The sequence below is a fragment of the Gopherus evgoodei genome, chromosome 2 (assembly GCF_007399415.2).
Source record: "Gopherus evgoodei ecotype Sinaloan lineage chromosome 2, rGopEvg1_v1.p, whole genome shotgun sequence".
NCBI classification, from domain to species: Eukaryota; Metazoa; Chordata; order Testudines; family Testudinidae; genus Gopherus; species Gopherus evgoodei.
In genome coordinates, this window is record NC_044323.1 from 215,681,318 (window position 1) to 215,701,743 (window position 20,426).

The window sequence follows — 20,426 nt, forward strand, 5'->3', positions numbered from 1 at the left end:
TTTTCTGAAGCTCCAGGCTAAGTTTTATTAATGTAATGTCTAAGATCTTTGAAGTTGTGACTTTACCAGGAAAATCATAATCTCCAAACCTTTATTCATAATGGGTATGACTTCCAGGGGGAACAGAATACCTGCTGTGCTAATTATTTCAATTATCAACTACTCCTAAAACACGTAATGGATTTTCTCTGCTTCCACAGGTAAAAGGCATGACATTATGGAACCTAACTCTGATGTTGTGAACTTGATCTCCCATGCTACACAGGAGAGATTACGAGGGCTCCTAGAAAAACTGACTGTAATTGCTCAGCATCGAATGACAACCTATAAGGTAAAAGAAATTAAGCAAGTTTTGCATTAGTTTGTCCTCTTCTGCAGCCTTAAAAGTAAACTTTCTGTCCATATAAACACACACATGCTATATGTAAGTTTTTAATCTGGCCCAAGACTATTTTCCAGGCTTGCTACTGTTAATGGTGGCTTACAATTAATCCTGATGTTTCCCTTTTGACATCTTTGCTATGTGCACTAAAAGTTAAAGTACGGATAAGCAAAAAAAAAGCCCTAGCTCAAACATTTCATGGAAATGGTCATTTAATTCAAGGACCTTTCTCATGGCACTTTACCATTGTACCATTTCTAAAAATGAAATGCTTTTCACATGGCTACTTGGTCTGCATTGACTTCAGTGGCGCTAACATTGCACAGTCGTAAAGCAAGGTTGAATTGCCTGCAGAACTTTCATTACTGGTGGTGATGCCTGAGCTTGAAAGAACAGAGCTTGGCTTTCTGATCTCAGCTTGTTTGAAGGGCTGACAGTTACTTGTAAATTGAACTTACTGTGTATACTCGATCGTAAGCTAGTTTGTTTATAAGCTGACCCCCCCAAGATGGATAAGTAAAAATGCAAAGTTTTTATAACCCGTTCATAAGCCGACCCTATAATTCAAGGGTCAGCAAACTTTGGCTCCTGGGCCATCAGGATAAGCCACTGGAGGTCTGAGATGGTTTGTTTACCTCAAGCGTCCACAGGCATGGAGGTAAACCTAAGTAAAGAGTGTCCTGGCATGCAAGCTGCTTACCCTGAAGGTCCAGGACAGCAACTGGTGGGGAAATTTTTTTGGGGGGAGGCGGGGAGAAGCTGGGAGTCAGAGGAGTAACCCCTGTGACCACCCCCCACATGACCTCACCCCTAGACTGGGACACTGCACGGCTGCAGCCTGTCAGCCCTGGAGCTGCAGCTGCTTCGGAGGCTGGGGGGAGAGCAGCGTGCCCAGAAGTGGAGAGACACTGGCCCTGCCTCTTACCTTCTGTCTCTGCTGGCTGTGCTGCTGCTTCTTGCTCCCTCTGTTGTGGGGAGAGGCTGTGTCCCACCTTTCGCTCTCAGTTCATAAGCTGACCCCCTTCTCCGGTGCTTCCCTTTTTAACTAAAAAAAAAAATTTGGCTTATGAACGAGTATATAGGTACTTCATAAAGAAGTAATTGAAAGACCACAAACGTGGATCTCTAGTACTATTTTTAGACACATTTCAGATTAAAACCACTGAGAACACTCTTGCACTGCTAGGATCCTGCCACTTATGTGGTTGTTGAATTGTTTACAAATGAAACTGCATGTGGGAAGAAAGTTAACTAGTGAAACTAACAGGAGTGTGACTGGGTGTACCACACCTTTGAGACCCCATACCTTGTCCCAGGAAAGGAGTGGTGAAGGTGGGTCCTCCAGGCTTGGCTAGAAAGGCTGCAGGGAAGCAGCCAATCATAGCATAGCAAGCTCAGCTGAAAGGAACTGCAGGGTTTGAGCTAGTCATTCTTGGCTGGTACCAGAGGAATAAGGAGCGGGGGTTCTTTGAGTGATTGCTCATATGTATTTCACAGTAGGTGTGCGTGCTCGCCACGTGCACCGATGTCTGAAGTTTTTCCTTTAGCAGTACCCATACGGGAGAGCGCTGCTGCGACCCCTAGAGTTGCCCCTCTATATTGCGCTATAAGGGGAGCTGCGCACTCCCCCCACCCTCAGTTCCTTCTTGTCACCTGTGAAGGTAGTTGGAACATTTTGCTGCAGCTTCTCTAGTTGACCTTAGTGGTACAGTTACTCTTACTAGTTTTTCAAGTAGTTAGAGTGGGTTCGGGGCATGCCCCATGCCCCAGGTTTCAAGTTGTGTGACTCTTGTCACCGTTCTATGCCCAGAAGTGATCCACACGCTGGTGCCTCCGCTGCTTGGACGAAATTCACGTGAGTAAGCGCTGCAAGATTTGCAGGTCATTCAAGCCGCAGACTAAGAAGGAGAGGAATATCAGGCTTCGCGCTCTCCTGATGGAATCTATGCTGGGCCCTACCCTGACATGCCGAGCGGACTTGGTACCCAGCACCGCTTCTTCAGTGCATAGCAAAGTCCCCTCCACTAGCCAGCACCGCTCCCCTTCCAAGAAGCAAGGGAAGACTTCTGTCTCTCTGTGGCACAGAGAAAAGGAGAGGGGGTGAGGCTGGTCCTGAGCCGGGCAGCCCTCGATCCCCCTTAGGCCTCCCACTCGTGTTGAGCAGAGCAGCCCGGTTCCGTCCGTGCATGCCTCCCCTGCAGAGAGGATGCCGTCAACGCTGGAGGCTGCTCAGGCTGCGTGAGACATGTTGAGCTTACCGATACCAGTGCATTGCCGGTGTCAGTCCCGAGGCAAGCCGCCGCTGGGCACTCATCAGACCTCTCGGGCACAGCGCAGCTCCCGCACTGAGAGCCACTCCTTACCTTGTTTGACATGGTCTTCTCACAGCTCATGCCAGCCCTCTACACCAGTCAGTTTGACCAGCTCGCTGCTTGAATGGGAGTCTTGAGGCCACTCCATGCCATGCAGCAACAGGTGCAGGCACTGTGACAAGCTCCGCAGGCGCTCTTCCTCGCATCGCAGCTACGGCAGCTGGTCCCGACACCATCAATGTTGATGCTCCTGCTCGAGTTCCCGCTCTGCCAGGCATCGCACTCAGGACTCCTCTTGCAATTCACTGGCACTGGAACATCATTGCTCCTGGCTCCGGGATGAGTACAGGAGCAGCACTTCGATGGGTATCAGTCCTCGGCGTCGAGGTCCCGGTCCTGTGGAAGGCACCATCGATCTTGCTGCTCCTATGAGACCGTGCACTAGACGGTGACCTCAGCATTGGCACCCAGCTGCCATTGCCAGGTCATGCAGCTCAGCCGGAACAGATGATGCCACCTGGCCCCCAAAGCGGTTAGTGGCAAGGAGCACTGTGGCAAAGACGGTGTCAATAGGCACCATGGCTGCAGATGCCCACCCAGACAGGAACCCAATCAGTGGCCGGAGTGTCCCAGACTCCTTTGGCCTCCCCTTCTCAGTAGAGGGACAAGTCAACAGGTCCCAAGTCGGTGGCCCCACACCCAGACTCTGACCTGGGGACCGACCGCCCCCCAGTGCTACCCAAGACTCTCGGCTCCACTCCAGCCCCCTCTCCAGCACTGGATGATGCCATTACGGCACCGCCACCCATTCCACAGGAGGACTTCAGGGCACATCAAGACCTCCTTAAGAGGGTGGTGTCCAACCTCCAGCTACAGGCTGAGGAGATGGAGGGCCTGTCTGACTCCCTTTTCAAAGTGCTGATGTTCTTGGCAGCGGGCTGTGGCCCTGCCCCTCCACCAGGGAGTAGCCAACATTTCCACTACCTTGTGGCAAACTCCTGCTTCCTTGGCCCCCATTTCCAAAAAGGCGGAGAGGAAGTACTTCGTGTCAGCTAAGGACCATGAGTATCCTTATTCCCACCCGGCACCTAACTCTCTGGTGGTGGAATCTGTAAACCACCGAGAACAACATGGCCAGCCCTCACCTACCCCCCAAGGTTAAAGACACCAGGAGACTGGATACTTTTGGCAGGAAAGTTTATTCTTTGGCAAGCTTCCAGCTCAGTGTGGCCAATCAGGCCCTACTGAGCTTCTATGACTTTAACTTATGGGTGTCCTTACCAAAGTATGAATGTCTCCTCCCGGAGCGGGACAAAAAGGACTTCAAGGCTCTGGTAGAGGAAGGGGCGGCAGTGACAAAAGCAACCCTCTAGGCGGCGTCGGATGCGGCCAATACGGCAGCCAGCTCAATGGCTTCCGCCGTTTCCATGCGTGGGGTGTTGTGGCTCCTCCTATCCAGGCTGTCGGTAGAGGCCCAGTCCCTCATGCAGCACCTGCCCTTTTTGACGGCAAAGCACTGTTTGCGGGCCAAAGGGATGTCCGTCTACACGGGATGAAGGATTCGCGTACCACCCTGCAAACCTTGGGCCTCTACTTCCCGCCGGCTAAGGACAAGCCCAGGCCGCAAACTTCAGCTCCACCTGCATGGAGCAGATATGAGTCCACGTCCAAGAGGCTGAGAGACCAGAGGCTTCGGTCTCAACATCAGTGCTGTTCTGCCCCACAGCCCAGGCCCTCTAAGGGCAAGAGGCAGGGAAATAAGCGATTTTGACTATTTGCAGGGGAGCACCAGGCCTGTTGCCAGGGAAACCCCTGATTTAATAAAGTTTGTGTTCTGCAACCGATTGTCTGCCTTCTGAGTGGAATGGTCCCATATAACGTTGGACCAATGGATCCTCAACACCATTTCCAAGGACGACATGTTGCAGTTTGCCTCTCCCCCACCTTACCACCCCTCCCGTCCTTGCTGAGTCCCAGGGACCCGGAGCATGCCCACATCCTAGGGCAGGAAGTGGCATGTCTGCTCCACTCTGGAGGCAGTGGAAGGAGTACCAGTAGACTTCCAGGACAGAGGCTTCTTCTCCCAGTACTTCCTGATCCCAAAGGCAAAAAGGGGGCTGAGGCCCATCCTGGACCTATGGGATCTCAACTAGTTTATGGTCCGCTCCAAGTTCCACGTGAAAAGCCATGAAAAGGAGACAAGTTTAGTTTAGAAGCTTAAGCACAGGAATTTAAAGCACAGGAATTCATAGACAGGGCTGAAGATCCTGCAGAGGGCCAACCATGTGTTGGACCTTGTTACCCTGGAAGGGGACTGAACTTGGAGGAGTGACCTGGCTTTTGGAGCTGGGGCAATAGAACTGATAAAGGCAGAGTGTCTCCAGGGAGACGACTCTGTACCAGGGCAGTGCCTGTACCCTGGAGGCACTGCTCTATACCAGAGCAGATGTGGATTAACGCTAGCCCAGAAGGGGCTGAGGAACTGAGCCCAGAGACTGGACTAAAGACACGAATAAGGGCACAGGGACCGGCCCTGTTAGACCTTTTATCCCACAAGGGATTCATCCATCTATTCAACTATTAACTGAGTGACTTAACTGGAAGGTTGAGCAACTGAAGACCTGCCTGAGGGCCATAGCCAACGGGGATGCTGGCAGCAAAGAAAGGAGGAGCACAGGATTGCTGCCATCTGACAGCAAATGCTCACAAGAGGCAAGTGCACACTGTCACAAGGAGGCTTTTAATTTTTAAATAAATTTTTATAGATTAGTAAACATGGAAGAGGCACTATCAGAGAATGGGAAATGAAGTACCTGGCCATGTCTACGTAATAGTGTCTGACGCTACTGGACATGTTGCTCCAAACCAGAAAGATGACATGGAATGAAATCCGATCTGAAAATAGTGTATCAATGCCCAATGAGAAGAGCCTCTGGAAGTCAGCGAAGTTCGACTTCTCTCTATCCCAACCAAAGACTTGGAAATTAGAAGCCTTTTTGGCACAAATGAGGTGAAGCAAACTCTGAAAGCTTGCCGGAACATTCGGGAGCTATGCCTGTAACATCCTGTAAAGACAAGACAGCAAGGGAAATTCTGAACAATGGTCTTAATGTGGCACATAGACTTCTGACTGCCTTTGTCCTAATGGAATGGAAACCAATAGATTTGTCAAATCAAGAGCATCATAGAATATCAGGGTTGGAAGGGACCTCAGGAGGTCATCTAGTCCAACCCCCTTCTCAAAGCAGGACTGATCCCCAGACAGATTTTTTTACCCCAGTCCTAAATGGCCTCCAGGTTTGAACTCACAATTGAACTGCCAGAAGCTAAGATAGAAAGATTATAACACTTCATCAGATGTCCCATTTCCTCAAAACAAAGGCCATAACAATTCACAATCATGTGGATAGTCTTAAGCAAAAATGCAGGTTCTGAAAAATAAGACTTTTTTTAGACACCTGTTTTTGCATAGGTAGTGTGTTTCTTGTATGAACTTTTATAATTTTTTTTTAAAATGGGGGCGGCTACTTTTCGTAATGTAACTACGAAAGGAATATACGGTTTTTTAAAGTGTGATAAATTCCCAACGTAGAAAGTAAACAACATGATAGATTTATGTGGCCCCAGTGTAATTCTCCTTCCCTTCTCTGCTAGGGCTAGGTATTCATTTGCAACATGGGAATGCATTCCTATTTTGCATGTGTTCTACCAGCCAGGTGAGCATTCACAAATTCAGACTGCATGTACAAAAGAGTTAGATTTGAAATGTGTGTATCTAAAGCAGGATATGAGACACTATGTAACTCTTCAAGAATTACACTTTGATTAAAATAACTTCCACCCATACTGTACAATAGGAGCAGTGAAAATGGGGGAAAATCCTCTTGAGAGTTGTCTGGCCTAAAGCAAGTATTCTTCCCTTGCTGGATAGAGAAGTAAATACTACAGAGAGTAACATGCATAGTATTTTTGTTCTAGTCCTTCTAAAGAAACAGTCTGTACAGTAAAATCTGCATTTGAGTCCACTGTGAAATTCTGCATCTTGTGAGCTAGTCAGACACAACTTTTTCAATGTGTGTTTCTTAAAGTAACTGACTTAAAATGGGCTATATTGTTCTCCTGTTCTGAAAAGTAAGGAAAACCGATGTTGAAGCTTCCATAACTTCTTTAATTTTAGCTCTGTTGTGCGTAGCCATTACAACGCATGTGAATCCATAGATACTTCTTTCTAGTTATCCTATGAAGATGTGAAGCTGTTACAGCCGTTATAACTAGTAGTTAATGCAGATCAATAAAGGAGGGCGAGCTTGCCAATCTTGGCAGCCATCTTCTTGGATGGTGAATATGATGATGCAGTTTTATAATGGATGGTAACGATAGACCACAAAAATGAAACAACAATGAACTGGATGAGAGGCGCTCATGTCCCAAGTAAGCCTGCTGCTAGGCAAAGAGGGTGTTTAATTTTGGTATGGGCACTTCCAGGCCCCCTCTGTTCAAATTCTCCATCCTGATAGAAATTTGTATGGACTCTAAGCTCTATAAAAGTAGACCTGCCTGTCCACCCTTATTAGTTCTTTGAGGGAATCAACAGAATAGCTCAAGGAGAGCAGTAGATATGACTGCCTTTCAAAAAGCCTTTGATAGTTGCCACAAAGCTTCTGGTGTAGGTATTCATGTAGTCAAGGTAAAATTATGTCATGGCTTAGAAACTAGCTAGAGAACAGAGTGAGAGTAAATGATCAGTTTCTACATGGGAAGAGGTTAATGGTAAAGTATCTAAGGTATGTCTTCTCAGAGAAGATTTTAGTGTATTGAATGAGATGGAAGAGTATAGTGAGGCTGGAAAATCTTGCAGATGACACAATTTTGGTTAGCCAAAACTAAAGGATTGTAAGGTATTTCAGAAGGGTCCCAACAGTCTTAAGCAATTAGACAACACAGTGACAAAAGATCTTGTGCTTGTCTGCACTGAAACATAAGAATAGTTCAAATTTTTCCTACATGTTGATGGGCTTTGTGTATGGGAGAGACATCTAGGTGTCATTGTGGATGGATTCACTGTAGAACACCAGTCAAAGCAAGTGAGAAGTTAGGCTGTGTTGTGGAGGCATCACTAGCAACTCCATAAAGTTGAGTTTTTTCTGCATAAAGCAAGGTTCAACCCTTTATGTATGTATCCTCCCCCAACTACTGTGTTGACTCGTCACTTCTCAGAAAATATTATGTACTCAGCGAGTTTGCTAATCTGTTCAGGAGTTAAAACTAAGTAGGGCCTTTAAGCAATTTAGTATCTCTGTCAGCCTTTTTTGTGCGCATAATCTCAATAACTGAACACATGCTTCAAACTTCCCATATAGTGAAAACTCATTGAATTTTTTTCACATACTACACTTGAGCATTTTTTAGGATTAGTGATCAGTTTTTCCCCATGCCTCTCTAGAGGCGGAAGGATACAATGGTATACTACAGGGAATTCTGTGGAGAGATGCTCTTTCAAAGTGGCCAGCATCTCAACTGGACTGAGTGCCCCTGCTGTTTCATGTGAGTCCACCATCTTTCTTGAGCAACAGTAGCTTCAGTCCTATTGTGAACAAGGAGAGATGGTGGCCATTTTCAAGGGAGGCTTTAACTGATAACTGTTAAACATTCTGCAGCCTGCTCTGCCTAAATGACAGAGGTGGCCATTATTATAAGCAGTTAATGCTCCCTCCACGTAGTGGTCCCTTTTTTTGGTGTGTTTTGGACTGAAACTAGAACTGTCTACTCCTCAAGGTGTGTCTGTTTTCTTTGTTGCCCCGATTTGGGGGGAACTCTTGGTAGGAGTTGTCATCCTAAACCATAGCTGCTTTAGTCAGAGTTCCCATTCATTCATAACAGCATGATAATTGAGTAAGGAAACAGCAAGTCACGTACAGGGAACATACCTGCTTTTGAACTTACTGCCAGGTATTTTCCCCACTGAAGACATGCCTCATAATCCTCTAGCTGCTGCAGAGATGCTTCATTAGAGTATGTGGAAATAACTTTATGTACACGTAAGTATACATGCAAAATAAGATGAAAATATTTGGAGAGTTATGTATACTTTAGCCAAAATATTAGACTAACCTGCACCAATGCCCTTTTTAGGATTCCATGCATTCAACAAAAAGAGAGGGTGGGGGAAATTGGTGGTTTCGGTTCAGGGGTGAACTGTAGAATTTCAGCTGACACATGGGATTTTTAAAGTGCAGTTCTAGTCTGAAAACATTCTTTGAGTGTCACTTGGGGAGGGTTCTGTGTTTGCCTTTCAATTATTTTGAGGGCAAACATGCTCAGTTTTAAAACAAAAATATTTTTTTGAACTACCAGCCATGCAAACTCAACCTGACCTATGAATCCAGCTTTCTGGCTTGTGATATGCAATAATAGATTATGCAGACCAAATTGTGCCCTCAGTTACCCCTGTGCAATCTCAGTGTCTTTGCTGGAATTGCACAGGTGTAGCTCAGGGGGCACAGTTTAATCTTGTATTGGAAATTTAACAATTATGTTGGCTCGAGTGTGAACAGAATCTTGCTCTCACATAGTGGTATTGGCTCTGCAGTATGAACAGAAGTAAAATATATAGTTTATCAATGTATAACAAGTGTGATGCCAAATGTTCACAGGGAGCAGATCTGTTGAGTTAACATGTTCAGTTTTTACATATTCCATTATAACTGAACTTTAAAACTAAACAATTGAAAAAATAGTTCCTGCCTTATTCAAAGACCTAATTTCGGAGTCCTGTTTCCCCTATGAAAGTTGAGAATGATGCTGTTACCTATTGAAGTCATGTAAGAAATCTATATTCTCTACTTAAGCTTTAAATCTTGCATTTGAGAACTTCAGGTTGTATGTCTGATATTCCAAACTGGTAAAGGGTCTTAAGCATTTTAATTTCACACAGCTTCCTTGCCCGCCATTCAAAGCAATAGTGCAACATGGTGGATTCTAGGTTGCTACTTCAAAACAGATTCTACTAATGTACCAATACTGACTTTCAGGATTGTGCACATCTTGTGGGGAATGGTACAAGACTTAGAGCAATAGTAAAACTGAATGACTAGGGCAGAGGAGAATGGGATTCAAGGGTGTGCTTTAGGATTTCTTTCTTAGATTGCAAGCTTTTGGGGGGAAGGAGCTGTTACCTTGTGTTTTTAGAATGCTTCACACAATGGGAGCCTGGTCTCTGACTGGTCTCCTGAGGCAATACCATAATACAAAGAACTCTTAGAAGAGGGGATCAAGCTGCATGTAAGGGGAGAGAAGGATTGATTAGGTCTGGAGCAATGGTTGGTTGAGGAATTCTGTGTTAGTAGAGGGACGAGGTCGTGGATTTTAAGGTATCTTTGAATCCATTAGTTCTATACTGTTTCCATGTTAAGTTGTTGATTGGCACTGGATTCTTTCTGTGGAATGTGTAACCAAAATGCTAAGATGGAACCTCTAAATCACTAACTGCTCACATGTTTGAGTTATCCTTGCCCCAAAACTTACTGTATATGCTGTAAAGTGTTCGGGGGTACTCTTTGAAAGACACATATTCAAAATAATGTGGTATGGTGGTATAGCTTCATCCTGCCCCAAGTGATTTTGACAACGATGGTTAAAATACAAAGCCAATCCCAAAGTATTTGCCTAACAAGACTACATCATAAACCAGCACTAGATAACATTAGGGGTTGGGGCAGCCTGAGGAAGGAAGGGGTGGATGTTCCAGGAACCATGTGAGAGAGAGACAAAAAGACAAGAACAGATCTGTAGGAGGAGTGTTTTTTAAAAAGAACATAGGAATGGGTTGGGCTGGGCTGGTGACAACTTAAGTGTGAGGGAGGAGAAAAGGATTACGTAAGTCTCAAGGTTCAGTTTCTCTGAGATAAGAGGGAAAAAGGTACCACCAATAAGAGGAGACAGTCAAGTAACTTACCTAGAACAAATGAAAAAGTCACTTTGGTCTTTGTCTACATATTTTCTGGATAGTACATGGCATATTAAATATTAAAATGTAAGAATAAGAACAAAATATAATGAAAATTAACCTTCCATGCCCTGCATATTTAAATTAGGTTTTTTACCTTTTTATATCTAGAAAGGGTTAAAAGTATGTTCTATTCAAAAAACTCAAGGAGGGAAGCAATGATGGTGTTACCATTAATGTACACTAAGGGTCCTGTACTTAGAGCCCTGCACAGACACAATTTGTATCCGCATCCGATCTGTAATCTGCAAAAATGATCCGCAGATATTTGTATCCGTGGATGCGGATACCCACAGATATAAAGTGGATATCCGTGGATTTGCACGACTCTACCTATGCTCACCTTCATGCACAAATGTACCGTAGTTACCATTAGCATTAATGGGGAAATTGTTAATCAACCAGGTGAAAATATATTCCTAAAGCTATAATGAACAGTGCTAATGTGCACTCTAATTCTCAATCTAAATATCTTCTAGCTGGTTCTGGAAAAAATGTAGTCCCTTCTTCCACCTTCTTTGGAAATACCAGTAAGGCTTAATTCATTTCTGGAATGACTAGCTGAAACAATGCTGCAACATTTAATTATTATATTTTGCCAGCAGCATGAATATAGTTCATATCTCTACGATGGTTTTCTTAAGTAGGTGGTAAAAATGGATCATATATATACCTAGTTGTATAACATTTTGACGTAAAAAAAAAAAAAAAAAGTTTGCTTAGTAAGAAATGGCTTCTGTGTGTGAGGTTTTCCCCCCTTAGGTGTAAACTAACAGTTTCAAATCACAGACATCTAAAACCGAAGTTTGTTAGACAGTGAGGATAGGGAGTCCAAATAGAGGAACTGGATGCAAATGGCAGAGGGATATTAAGTAGCTGAATAGACTTCTAGGACCATACTGTAGTTGGAGAGGAGACATGCAAATGGATTCTCTTGTAAACAGAATCGTATGGAAAGTACTTAACGATCAGCTTGAAAAAGAGAATTTCATGCACTCAACTTCTTTCCAATATGTTTTTATTTGACCTAGGATAGGTTTTTAGCAGTGTATAAAAGCTTAACCAACTCTAATCGTTATTTCTTTGCAGGAGAGTAATAAGTATATCCTATCTAGTGACACCAGAGCACAACTTAAATTTCTTGAGAAGCTGGATCACATGGAAAAACAGAGAAAGGATGAAGAGGAACGAGAAATGCTTTTACGAGCAGCCAAGGTGAGAGAACATCTTATTGTTGGCCACCAAGAAAAATAACTGTCTTTTGAACACCACACATCCAATGACACCTGTCTCATTTTATTCTACATTAAACTTCTCAATCCCTGATTTTGCTATTATAACATGTAAGTATATGTTAGCATGGCCTGTGCCATGCAGAAAAGATGTTCTTATTGGGTTTTTGCTTCTCTTAGAGATGGATGTTTAGCTCACAGGCAAGCTATGGGGTAAATTTCTATTGCCATCTCCCTGCATATCTACTGTCCAGTTCACTGGATCTCTTTTTTTTTTGTCGCTAACAGTGAGGAGTCCTAATCTTCCAGAAAATAAATGCAAGAACCACTTATGCCTCAGCAAACATAATATCATAAAAATAAATCTTTAAGGAACATAGTCGAAAGGTTTTAGTTACTTAAAGGCCCACGTTTTGGTTCATGCAGTCCTGCTGGTGAACATAAAACCATATTTAATTCTGTATCTTAATCTGACCACTTGTCTTTGTTTCTGGATCCAACTTGCTTTCCTTTCTCAATACTCTGCACGGTGCCTCATCAAAATGTTTGTCCCCACTGTTTCTGGTGATGTTCTGGAGGTGTGATCTTGGCAAGCTGTGTGTGTTGCAATCCGGTCAGTCCATATAGTGACCCATTTCTGGCCTATGCTCTGGCTAAAATTGTTTGAGCATAAACAAAACATGTAAATGCTGCACCACTGAGTGTGACTATATGGTCTTGGCTCAGTTTAGGTGTGTTTATTTTTTTTTAAGAACTGATAAGTCTGGGGCCATATTCTAGAATCCACTTGGGTGGGTATGGAATCTAGATTTACTAGGATCTCACTGTACTTAAACAAAAGCAATTTCTTCTCTACTTCTTGTCCTTTTAAGTGTCTGCAGCTGACATGAACATCATGCCTAGACTGGACCTGACTGACAGCGTTAGCATCATTTTCAGTTTAAGCTTCCTCCAGGCTAGAACAGAGGCAGCCAGGCCCAGATGAGGAGAGAGGCTGGGGGGGAGGAGGGAGAAGCCAATCTGGATTGAGGCGTTCACCCCTGGAGCTAAGACATTCAATCACAAGAGAAAATTGTCACTTATTAAATATTTAACGGATGTTGCGGTGTTTAGATGCTAGTAATTTGTTAAATTTTCCTCTTCCTTTAATAGAGTCGTTCCAATAAAGAAGATCCAGAACAGCTGCGATTAAAGCAGAAGCGAAAGAGGTAGGACTTTCAAGTTACCATGTTTGCCTTTGTGTTTTGAGGGAAGGTTAGCAGCCCTCCCCTGGGCAATTAGGTCAGGGTTTATTTTGCTGTTGCATACCATTTGCAGAGGCCTTGGGGAAGGACAGGAACTGCTGCAGGCAAGGGCAGTACTTCAAATGAGGTCAATGAATTATGAGCTCTTTCTAACATTTAATTTTCATAGTTTAGGCCTGTCTAGAAATGGTTCTTTGTAAACTACAGCCATACACTTAGTAGAAACATAATGTGGGATTAGAAAAAAAAAAGAAACTTTGAGATTTAGCATCTGGGACTGTACAATAGGCTATATTTTTCCAGGGTAATTGTTCGTTTGTAATCTGATACTGCTTATAATTCTTTGGCTGGGAGGCGGTACTGGGATTTAGTTTTAAATGGAAAACGCCTCTGGCTTTTAATTTTCTGGGCCCAGCAGTTTTCTGTTCTGGAATGGAGCCCTTGTTTCACACAGTTCATGTTTAGCTGCAGGGGTTTTAGTTTATAGCTTAGACTGGTTAAGCTTTTACTCCCAGAGGCCTCTGCAATAGCAACTGTAGAAATCAACAAATAAGTTCATTTATGTCTGCAACCTCCTCTCAGTAGCTGACTTTTTACATTTCCCAATATCCATTTCCTGACTCTTCTAGCCTGAGAGAAAAAAGCTCCACTAATTGGAGCTTATTTTAATTGAGCCTTAATATTGGATCTCACTGGAGTTGCCCCCAGAGCTACTGGGAACAGAATGAAATGAACGTACCTAAGGTTGGGGGAAGGGGAGGGGAGGAAGAGTGTGTGTGCATGTGTGAAATTTTTCACTTGACCTACAGATTCTTTTCCCTGCTGAATAAATCATCAAGCCTGTTCACATTTCTGATTAAGGATCTGACAGCAGATGACGATAAAGACAATTGAGGTCTGAGACGTGTGATACAGAGCTGAAGAAATTGGTTTCTATAGTTACTTGACTGATTTCATGCAATTTTTAAGGATCTTTGTGCTAAATGAGTGGATTTTTTTTTCTGAGCAACCTTTTTCTTTAACTGTGCCTTTTGAACTATGAAATTTGTTGTTGCTTACATTGCTGCACTTGCTCCTAGGTGGCCAGCAGCACTAGCAGGTTATTTATGAATGCTTTAAAGGCCCTTATTGTTTGGATTAATGTAGGAGCTGAGGCAAAACAAATGGAAATCCAGTAAAATAGTCCTAAAATCAATGTTCTGGATTTCCACCAAAGTAGAAAGAGAAATGCATAAAATGAGAGAGGGAGGAAGGGCAGAAGGGAGAACTTGCTTTTATTATGCTGGAGTTTTTTCATCTTGTGCTAAGAATATTGTCAAGCTTACAATTTGCAAGTGGCAGTGTTGCCTAAATACTCTGTCCAAATTGATTCTCATGTCACTGAGATTGCAGCAAATGTATCTCTTAAATGTTTGTGTGGTTGCATTTTGATTTCCATTATCTACCTTGTGTAGATAACTTCTAGCACACAGTGCTTTATTGGTTTTTAGGGAGACTTTAATTCAGTATTGCAACCTAGAAGTACCTGTATGTAAGAAATTGATTATAGTTCCTGGCCTCTTCTCCTTCAATGTTGTACAAGAACCTGAAGATCCTACACTACAATAGGAAATTGGAATCAAAGAAGTTAGATGGTATTAGTCCTGAATATTTTGTTCGGTTCTCTTTAAAATGACTTATTAGTAAACCATCAAGAAGGGACCTTGGTGGAGAAGACACTCCACCTGAATTTAGTGCTCAGCCCTTCCTTAATTTGAGTTCATGTCCTTTAGACCTCTATTTTGTATTAGTTTAAACAGCCTTTGTACCATCTGTCCCATATTTCCATCAAATTTGTACACCCCGCTGAATGCTCCTTCTAATTACCGCTCCATCAAAAGAATCCAGGCATAGGTTTGCCATACCTCTTTGAATAATAGAGATCTTTGCATCAGTGTGTGATTCTGGTTGCCTGCTGCTCTACCGTTCCAATGTCCTTTTAAAGAATGAGTTAAGCAGAGCTTCATAAGATTCCAAATGCAGCTTGTTAGCTCAGCCTAATGAGCGAGGATATTTTTCTCTTAACAGATTCCATTCTGGGGCTGAGTGTTGCACTGAGCCCAAATACAGCTGGTCCATTCTGGTACTTCTTTACTGAAAGCTTGAAGAGGGCTGAATGCAAACACAAATGGAATCTAAGAGCAGAGAGAAATCAACCAATAGCCTATGGCACTGACAGGTTTCTGTGGTAATTAAGGAATAAAACTTGAAAAGACTCATTATGGCCAAGACTACCTTTTTGCCTGTCAAACCCTGAGTGTAGCCTGACCCCAAACACCTGAGCATCTGTGGTGCTTTGGCACACCTGTAGGCAAGGATAGTGCCATTTCCAGGTCACCCTTTCCAATAAGGAGAGGTCACGGTGGCTACCCAGAATTGTTCACAGCAGGAGCAATTCCTGAGTCTCTGGATCAGATCACAGATAACAATTAAAAAGCCAAAGTTTGTAATAGAAGGTGGCTTGCAGGGAAAAACCCTGCAGCATTGGAAGCCTTCAACATCCCAGGAATCTTTTAAGCTGTGTGCCCTGAAGAGTGGGATGCAAAGGACTGGCAGGGTGAAGAGGGGCAGGGAACAGGCAGGCCTTTCAATTGTTCTCCAACGTTCCAGCTTTCAGTTAGAACAACTTTTTAAAAAAAACTGTTGTGGTGTCAGAGACATCTTTTAAAATGACAGCTCTGAGTAGTGGCAGTAGCACTGAGATGTGGACTGCCCTGTTAATTTCAAAGGGGAATGGTAACTTGGATGTCAGTGATTCTTTAAATGTCAAGAATTTTAACTATTTACTGCTCATCCAAGCATAGAAGAAAGGAGTAAGGATCACACCATGAAGAGCTACAAAATAAAAATGAAAGGGCCTGTTAAAATACAACTCAATTTCCTTCCATTAAAGATCTAAACCATGGGCTGTAAGGCCTTAACACAGGAGGATTTGAAAATGAAACTAACCATGGAACCCTCCTGAAGGGATGTTCAGTTTTCCAAAGTTTGGTAAACAGTTTTGTAGAAGGACTAGACTCTGGGTTTGGAAAGCCTTAGAAATGGATGGCATAATAAGACTTTGTCAAACAAATTTAGACACATGGGCCAAGACTTTCAAAAGTGACCAGTGACTTTGGGTACTTCAGTGTTTGATTCCTAACTCGAGACACCTTAAGGAGCCTGTTTTTTTGTTGTTGTTTTTGGGGGTTTGGGGTTTTTTTTTAAGGAAGTACTCAGTACCAATCTAACTGGAAATCACAGTTTTGAATGTGCCTGAAGTTGGGTATCCAAAATAGCCAGTCACTTTTGACAATCTTGGCCATAGTGTCTGTATTTCATAAATGACATGTCTCCTGCTATGAACAATGTATAGTCATGGGTTTTTTCAGTAAAAGTCACAGGCCCATGAATTTGTTTATAGCCCGTAACCTGTCCATGACTTGTATTATATACCCCTGACTACATCTTAGCTGGGGTGCTGCTCTGGGGGACCAGGACAGAGGAGCTGCTCTAGGGGGCCAGGACGGGGGCTGCTCCAGCAGCAGCTGGTGTAGTTGTCCCCGGGGCCAGCTGCTTGGGATCAGCCACAGGTCACGGAGTCCTAATAACGTATCATACTTCCACTTTGCGCTCTTCATTCATTAAACGCTATCCCTCTCATTTTTCTCCTCTTACCACCCTCAATTCTGTCCTCTGTTTTATAGACTACCAACTTGCATTTCTGTAAACTTATACCTGCCATCTGCTCATTATCCTAGAGATTGTTAATTGGGGGTAGGGTGGGGGGTTTGCAGGTTTTTGTCACAATGGTGAATACATATAAATTCAGGGTTAGCTCTCATCCCACAGCTGGCTGCAAACATCTTTTTATAACTGTTTTATTGTAATGCATCCAGAGACTTTGGGCAGTGGACGTGCTTTTATAAATGAGATTATAAAATAATTTCCTGACCTTTTTGGCCTGACCTCACTCCTCAATCTTCTCTACATAACAGCCACCTATTTGCCCCTGCTCTGTCTATCTAGCCACACTAATTTGATCCTTTATTTACTTCCCTCCTTCACCAACCTGTTAGCAAATTATCACCTATAGAAAGTACACATTCCTTTCTAGACTGCTTGGGCACACCTCAAGCTACTCCTTTATCCATCCAAGAATTTTGTGCTTTCTACTATACTGAGGGTATGTCTACATCTACAATTTTGCAGCGTTGGTTGTTACAGCTGTATTAGTACAGCTGTATAGGGCCAGCGCTGCAGAGTGGTCCCACTTACAGCAACCAGCGCTGCAAGTGGTGTTAGATGTGGCCACACTGCAGCGCTGTTGGGCGGCTTCAAGGGGGGTTAGGGGAACGCGAGAGCAACCGCAGGGAAGCAGTCTCCTTCCCCGCGGTTTGCTCCAGTGTTCCCCGAACACCCCCCCACCCCAAGCAGCTCTCCTTCCCCGCGGTTTGCTACGGTGTCCCCGAACCCCCGGTAAGGCAGGTCTCCTTCCCAGCGTGTGCTGTCGCGTTCCCCCGAACCCCCGTGCAAGCAGGTCTCCTTCCCAGCAGTTTGCTCCGGTGTTCCCCGAACCCCCCTGCAAGCAGGTCGCCTTCCCAGCGGTTTGCTCCGGTGTGTCCCCGAACCCCCCTGCAAACCGCGGGGAAGGAGATCTGCTTGCACGGGGGTTAGGGGAACGCGAGAGCAAACCGCGGGGGAAGGAGGACCTGCTTGATTACCAGAGAGGCTTCCTCTGGTATTGCTGGGGATACCTGTTTATTCCACGGAGGTCAAGAAAAACGCTGGTGAGTGTTTACACCTGATGACCAGCGCTGGATCACCAGCGCTGGATCCTCTACACCCGAGTTTCAACGGGTGTACGGCCAGCGCTGCAAACAGGGAGTTGCAGCGCTGGTGATGCTCTGCAGATGTGTACACCTCCTAAGTTGCAGCGCTATAACTCCCTCACCAGCGCTGCAACTTTGTGGTGTAGACAAGGCCTTACTAACCTTGTATGTTAGCCTTTTGTGTAATAGCATTCCCAAAGTCTGAGTAAATTGTTCATGGCTTTCCCACTAGTGTCTGACTTCAGGCTTATGGGGTATAAACCTCCTTTTTGTGACTCTGTGATGCTTGTTCTTTGGATTTTAACATTCTGGTTTATTTTTCTGCCACTCCCCATTCTATTCTAGTTTAATTTTTTAATTAACTATTTAGTTCAACTTTTTTCCCTTCCCTAAAGTGAAATGTGCAAGTAACTTTGTATCATTCCCAGATGATAGATGTTCTTAAATATCAGTGTGCTGATTGGTCTCTAGTCCACGGACACCTTCTATTCCAATGTGACTTACATGGACGTACTAAAGAGCAGGAATATAATACGAGATGAGCATGCATGAGCTTCATGGGAACCGAAAATTCCAGCACATTTGTCCTATGTGGTGCTCATTGTGCATCTGAATTAAAATCTCATCTTTCGAGCTTCCCTTTCTCTCCCTTTTTTTCTGAAATCTTGTGTGCATGCCATGGGACCTTGGAAATGGTGATTCTTTAATTAAGGGTTCTTTTGCTTTTAATAGTATGTCCCACATTTTAGTGTCTCGGTGGCCATCTCTCCGGCACTTGTGTTTGCATGAACCGTCTCCTCGCTCTCTAGTTTAACCTAAAATCACTGTGGCAGCTACTGCATCTTTTTCAGCGAAACAGTAGTAGGAGAGGGTCTAACTTACTTTAGCAGTTACTAATATTTGCATTTGTCGTAGTTTCAAAACGAGTCTTACTGAATTTTCACTTTCCTTCATGTTCCTTCCGTACCTCTGTTCCATTTATCCCCACCCCACCCCTTGCTCTACAACTCTGGTTATCTGTTCCCCTTCTACAGATTCACTCCCATTTAAAAAAAAAAAAAATTCCCAGGTGCCTGATTATTTTCCCTGCTGATTGATTTTCCTGTTCCCATGCATGTGGTGCCCCACTTTTTAGTTCTGTTCTTCCGTGCATTCCTTTTCCCAGTGGTGACTCTCTTCCTCAAGGTAACTCATATTTCCGGTTCACTGCCACCTCTTTTATGTAGTAGTAACCCCTGGAAGAGGCAGATGGCGGAAATGGAAACAAATTGAAGACATCACAATGTCATCAACCAACTGTCTGATCTTCCAATAGCAGCTGGACTATGACGTTAGTCATTTGGACCATTGCTTTAGTCATTCGGTTATGTGATCTGGACTTCAGCATTTCTTCCACCCACCAAGAAGTCAGATATCTGTGTGTTGAAGCAAATTTGACTGTTAAAGAAAAATTAAAGTGCTCACACTTTCATGAAGCTGAAACAAATGAAAACTATTATAAGGGTGCAGTACAGAGCACATGCCACAGAGGATGTTGGAGAGCTATTCTTTGAGGAAATAAAGATGAGGCACAGTAAAATACTGAGGTGTCAGAGGTGCTGGATGAAACATAACCACATAGGAGGGTGTACATCCTTGTGTTTTGAAGCAGCTTAGGAATGAAGCTGCTGAGCCACTGTGTCATACCTTATGAAAATCAGCTATCCTGAAGGACTGAAAGGTAGCAAATGTACATATAGTTTTTTAAGGGGGATCGTTTAGGGTCATCTTGGGTTATCAAGAAGTCGTTGTCAGTCAACCATGAGAGCCTGTTAAGGAAATTAAGGGTATGTCTACACTGCAGTTAAACTGCCACGATTGGCCTATTTCAGCTCATGCAGGCTCAGGGCTGTTTAATTGCAGTATAGATGTTTGGGCATAGTTTGGAGCCTGGGTTCTGGGGCCTCATAAGGTGGGAGTATCCTAGAGCTTGGGCCTGGGCCTGGGCCTGAGCCTGAGCCCAAATGTCTACACCACAATTAAATAGCCCGTTAGCCTGAGCCCTGTGAGCTCAAGTCTACTGCAAGTGTGGTATTGCATTGCAGACATACCTTAATTACAGGCCGAGAGGTAAAGTGTACTGCTGTAGATTACAAACTTGTGAAGAGTGAGAAAATAGTAAGAATAAATAAATTTCAACATAGCAAAAGGTTTAAAAATGGAAATACCCAAAATTCTGTAATAGGACCAGTGTTTAATGTATTTGGTGAAAGGACGTAAAAAGTGAGATGGCAAAACTTGCAGAGCACAGTTTAGCTATCTCAAGGTGAGATAAGAGTTGAGGGACTTAACCAGGGTAAGTAACTGGGCAGCATGATGACAGATGAAAATCATACAAGGTGTAATGCACATGGGAAGTAAC

General features: G+C 43.8%; 1 protein-coding gene across 2 annotated transcripts in view; it reads left to right on the forward strand.

Moving 5' to 3' along the window:
* Positions 1-20,426, forward strand: part of TAF4B (TATA-box binding protein associated factor 4b) — a 125,364-nt gene that overhangs the window by 56,533 nt on the left and 48,405 nt on the right. For both annotated transcript variants that reach the window (XM_030552954.1, XM_030552956.1), the window contains exons 11-13: positions 201-331; positions 11,789-11,914; positions 13,084-13,139. In XM_030552954.1, the coding sequence (XP_030408814.1) occupies positions 201-331; positions 11,789-11,914; positions 13,084-13,139 (313 nt within the window). The remainder of the gene's footprint in view (positions 1-200; positions 332-11,788; positions 11,915-13,083; positions 13,140-20,426) is intronic.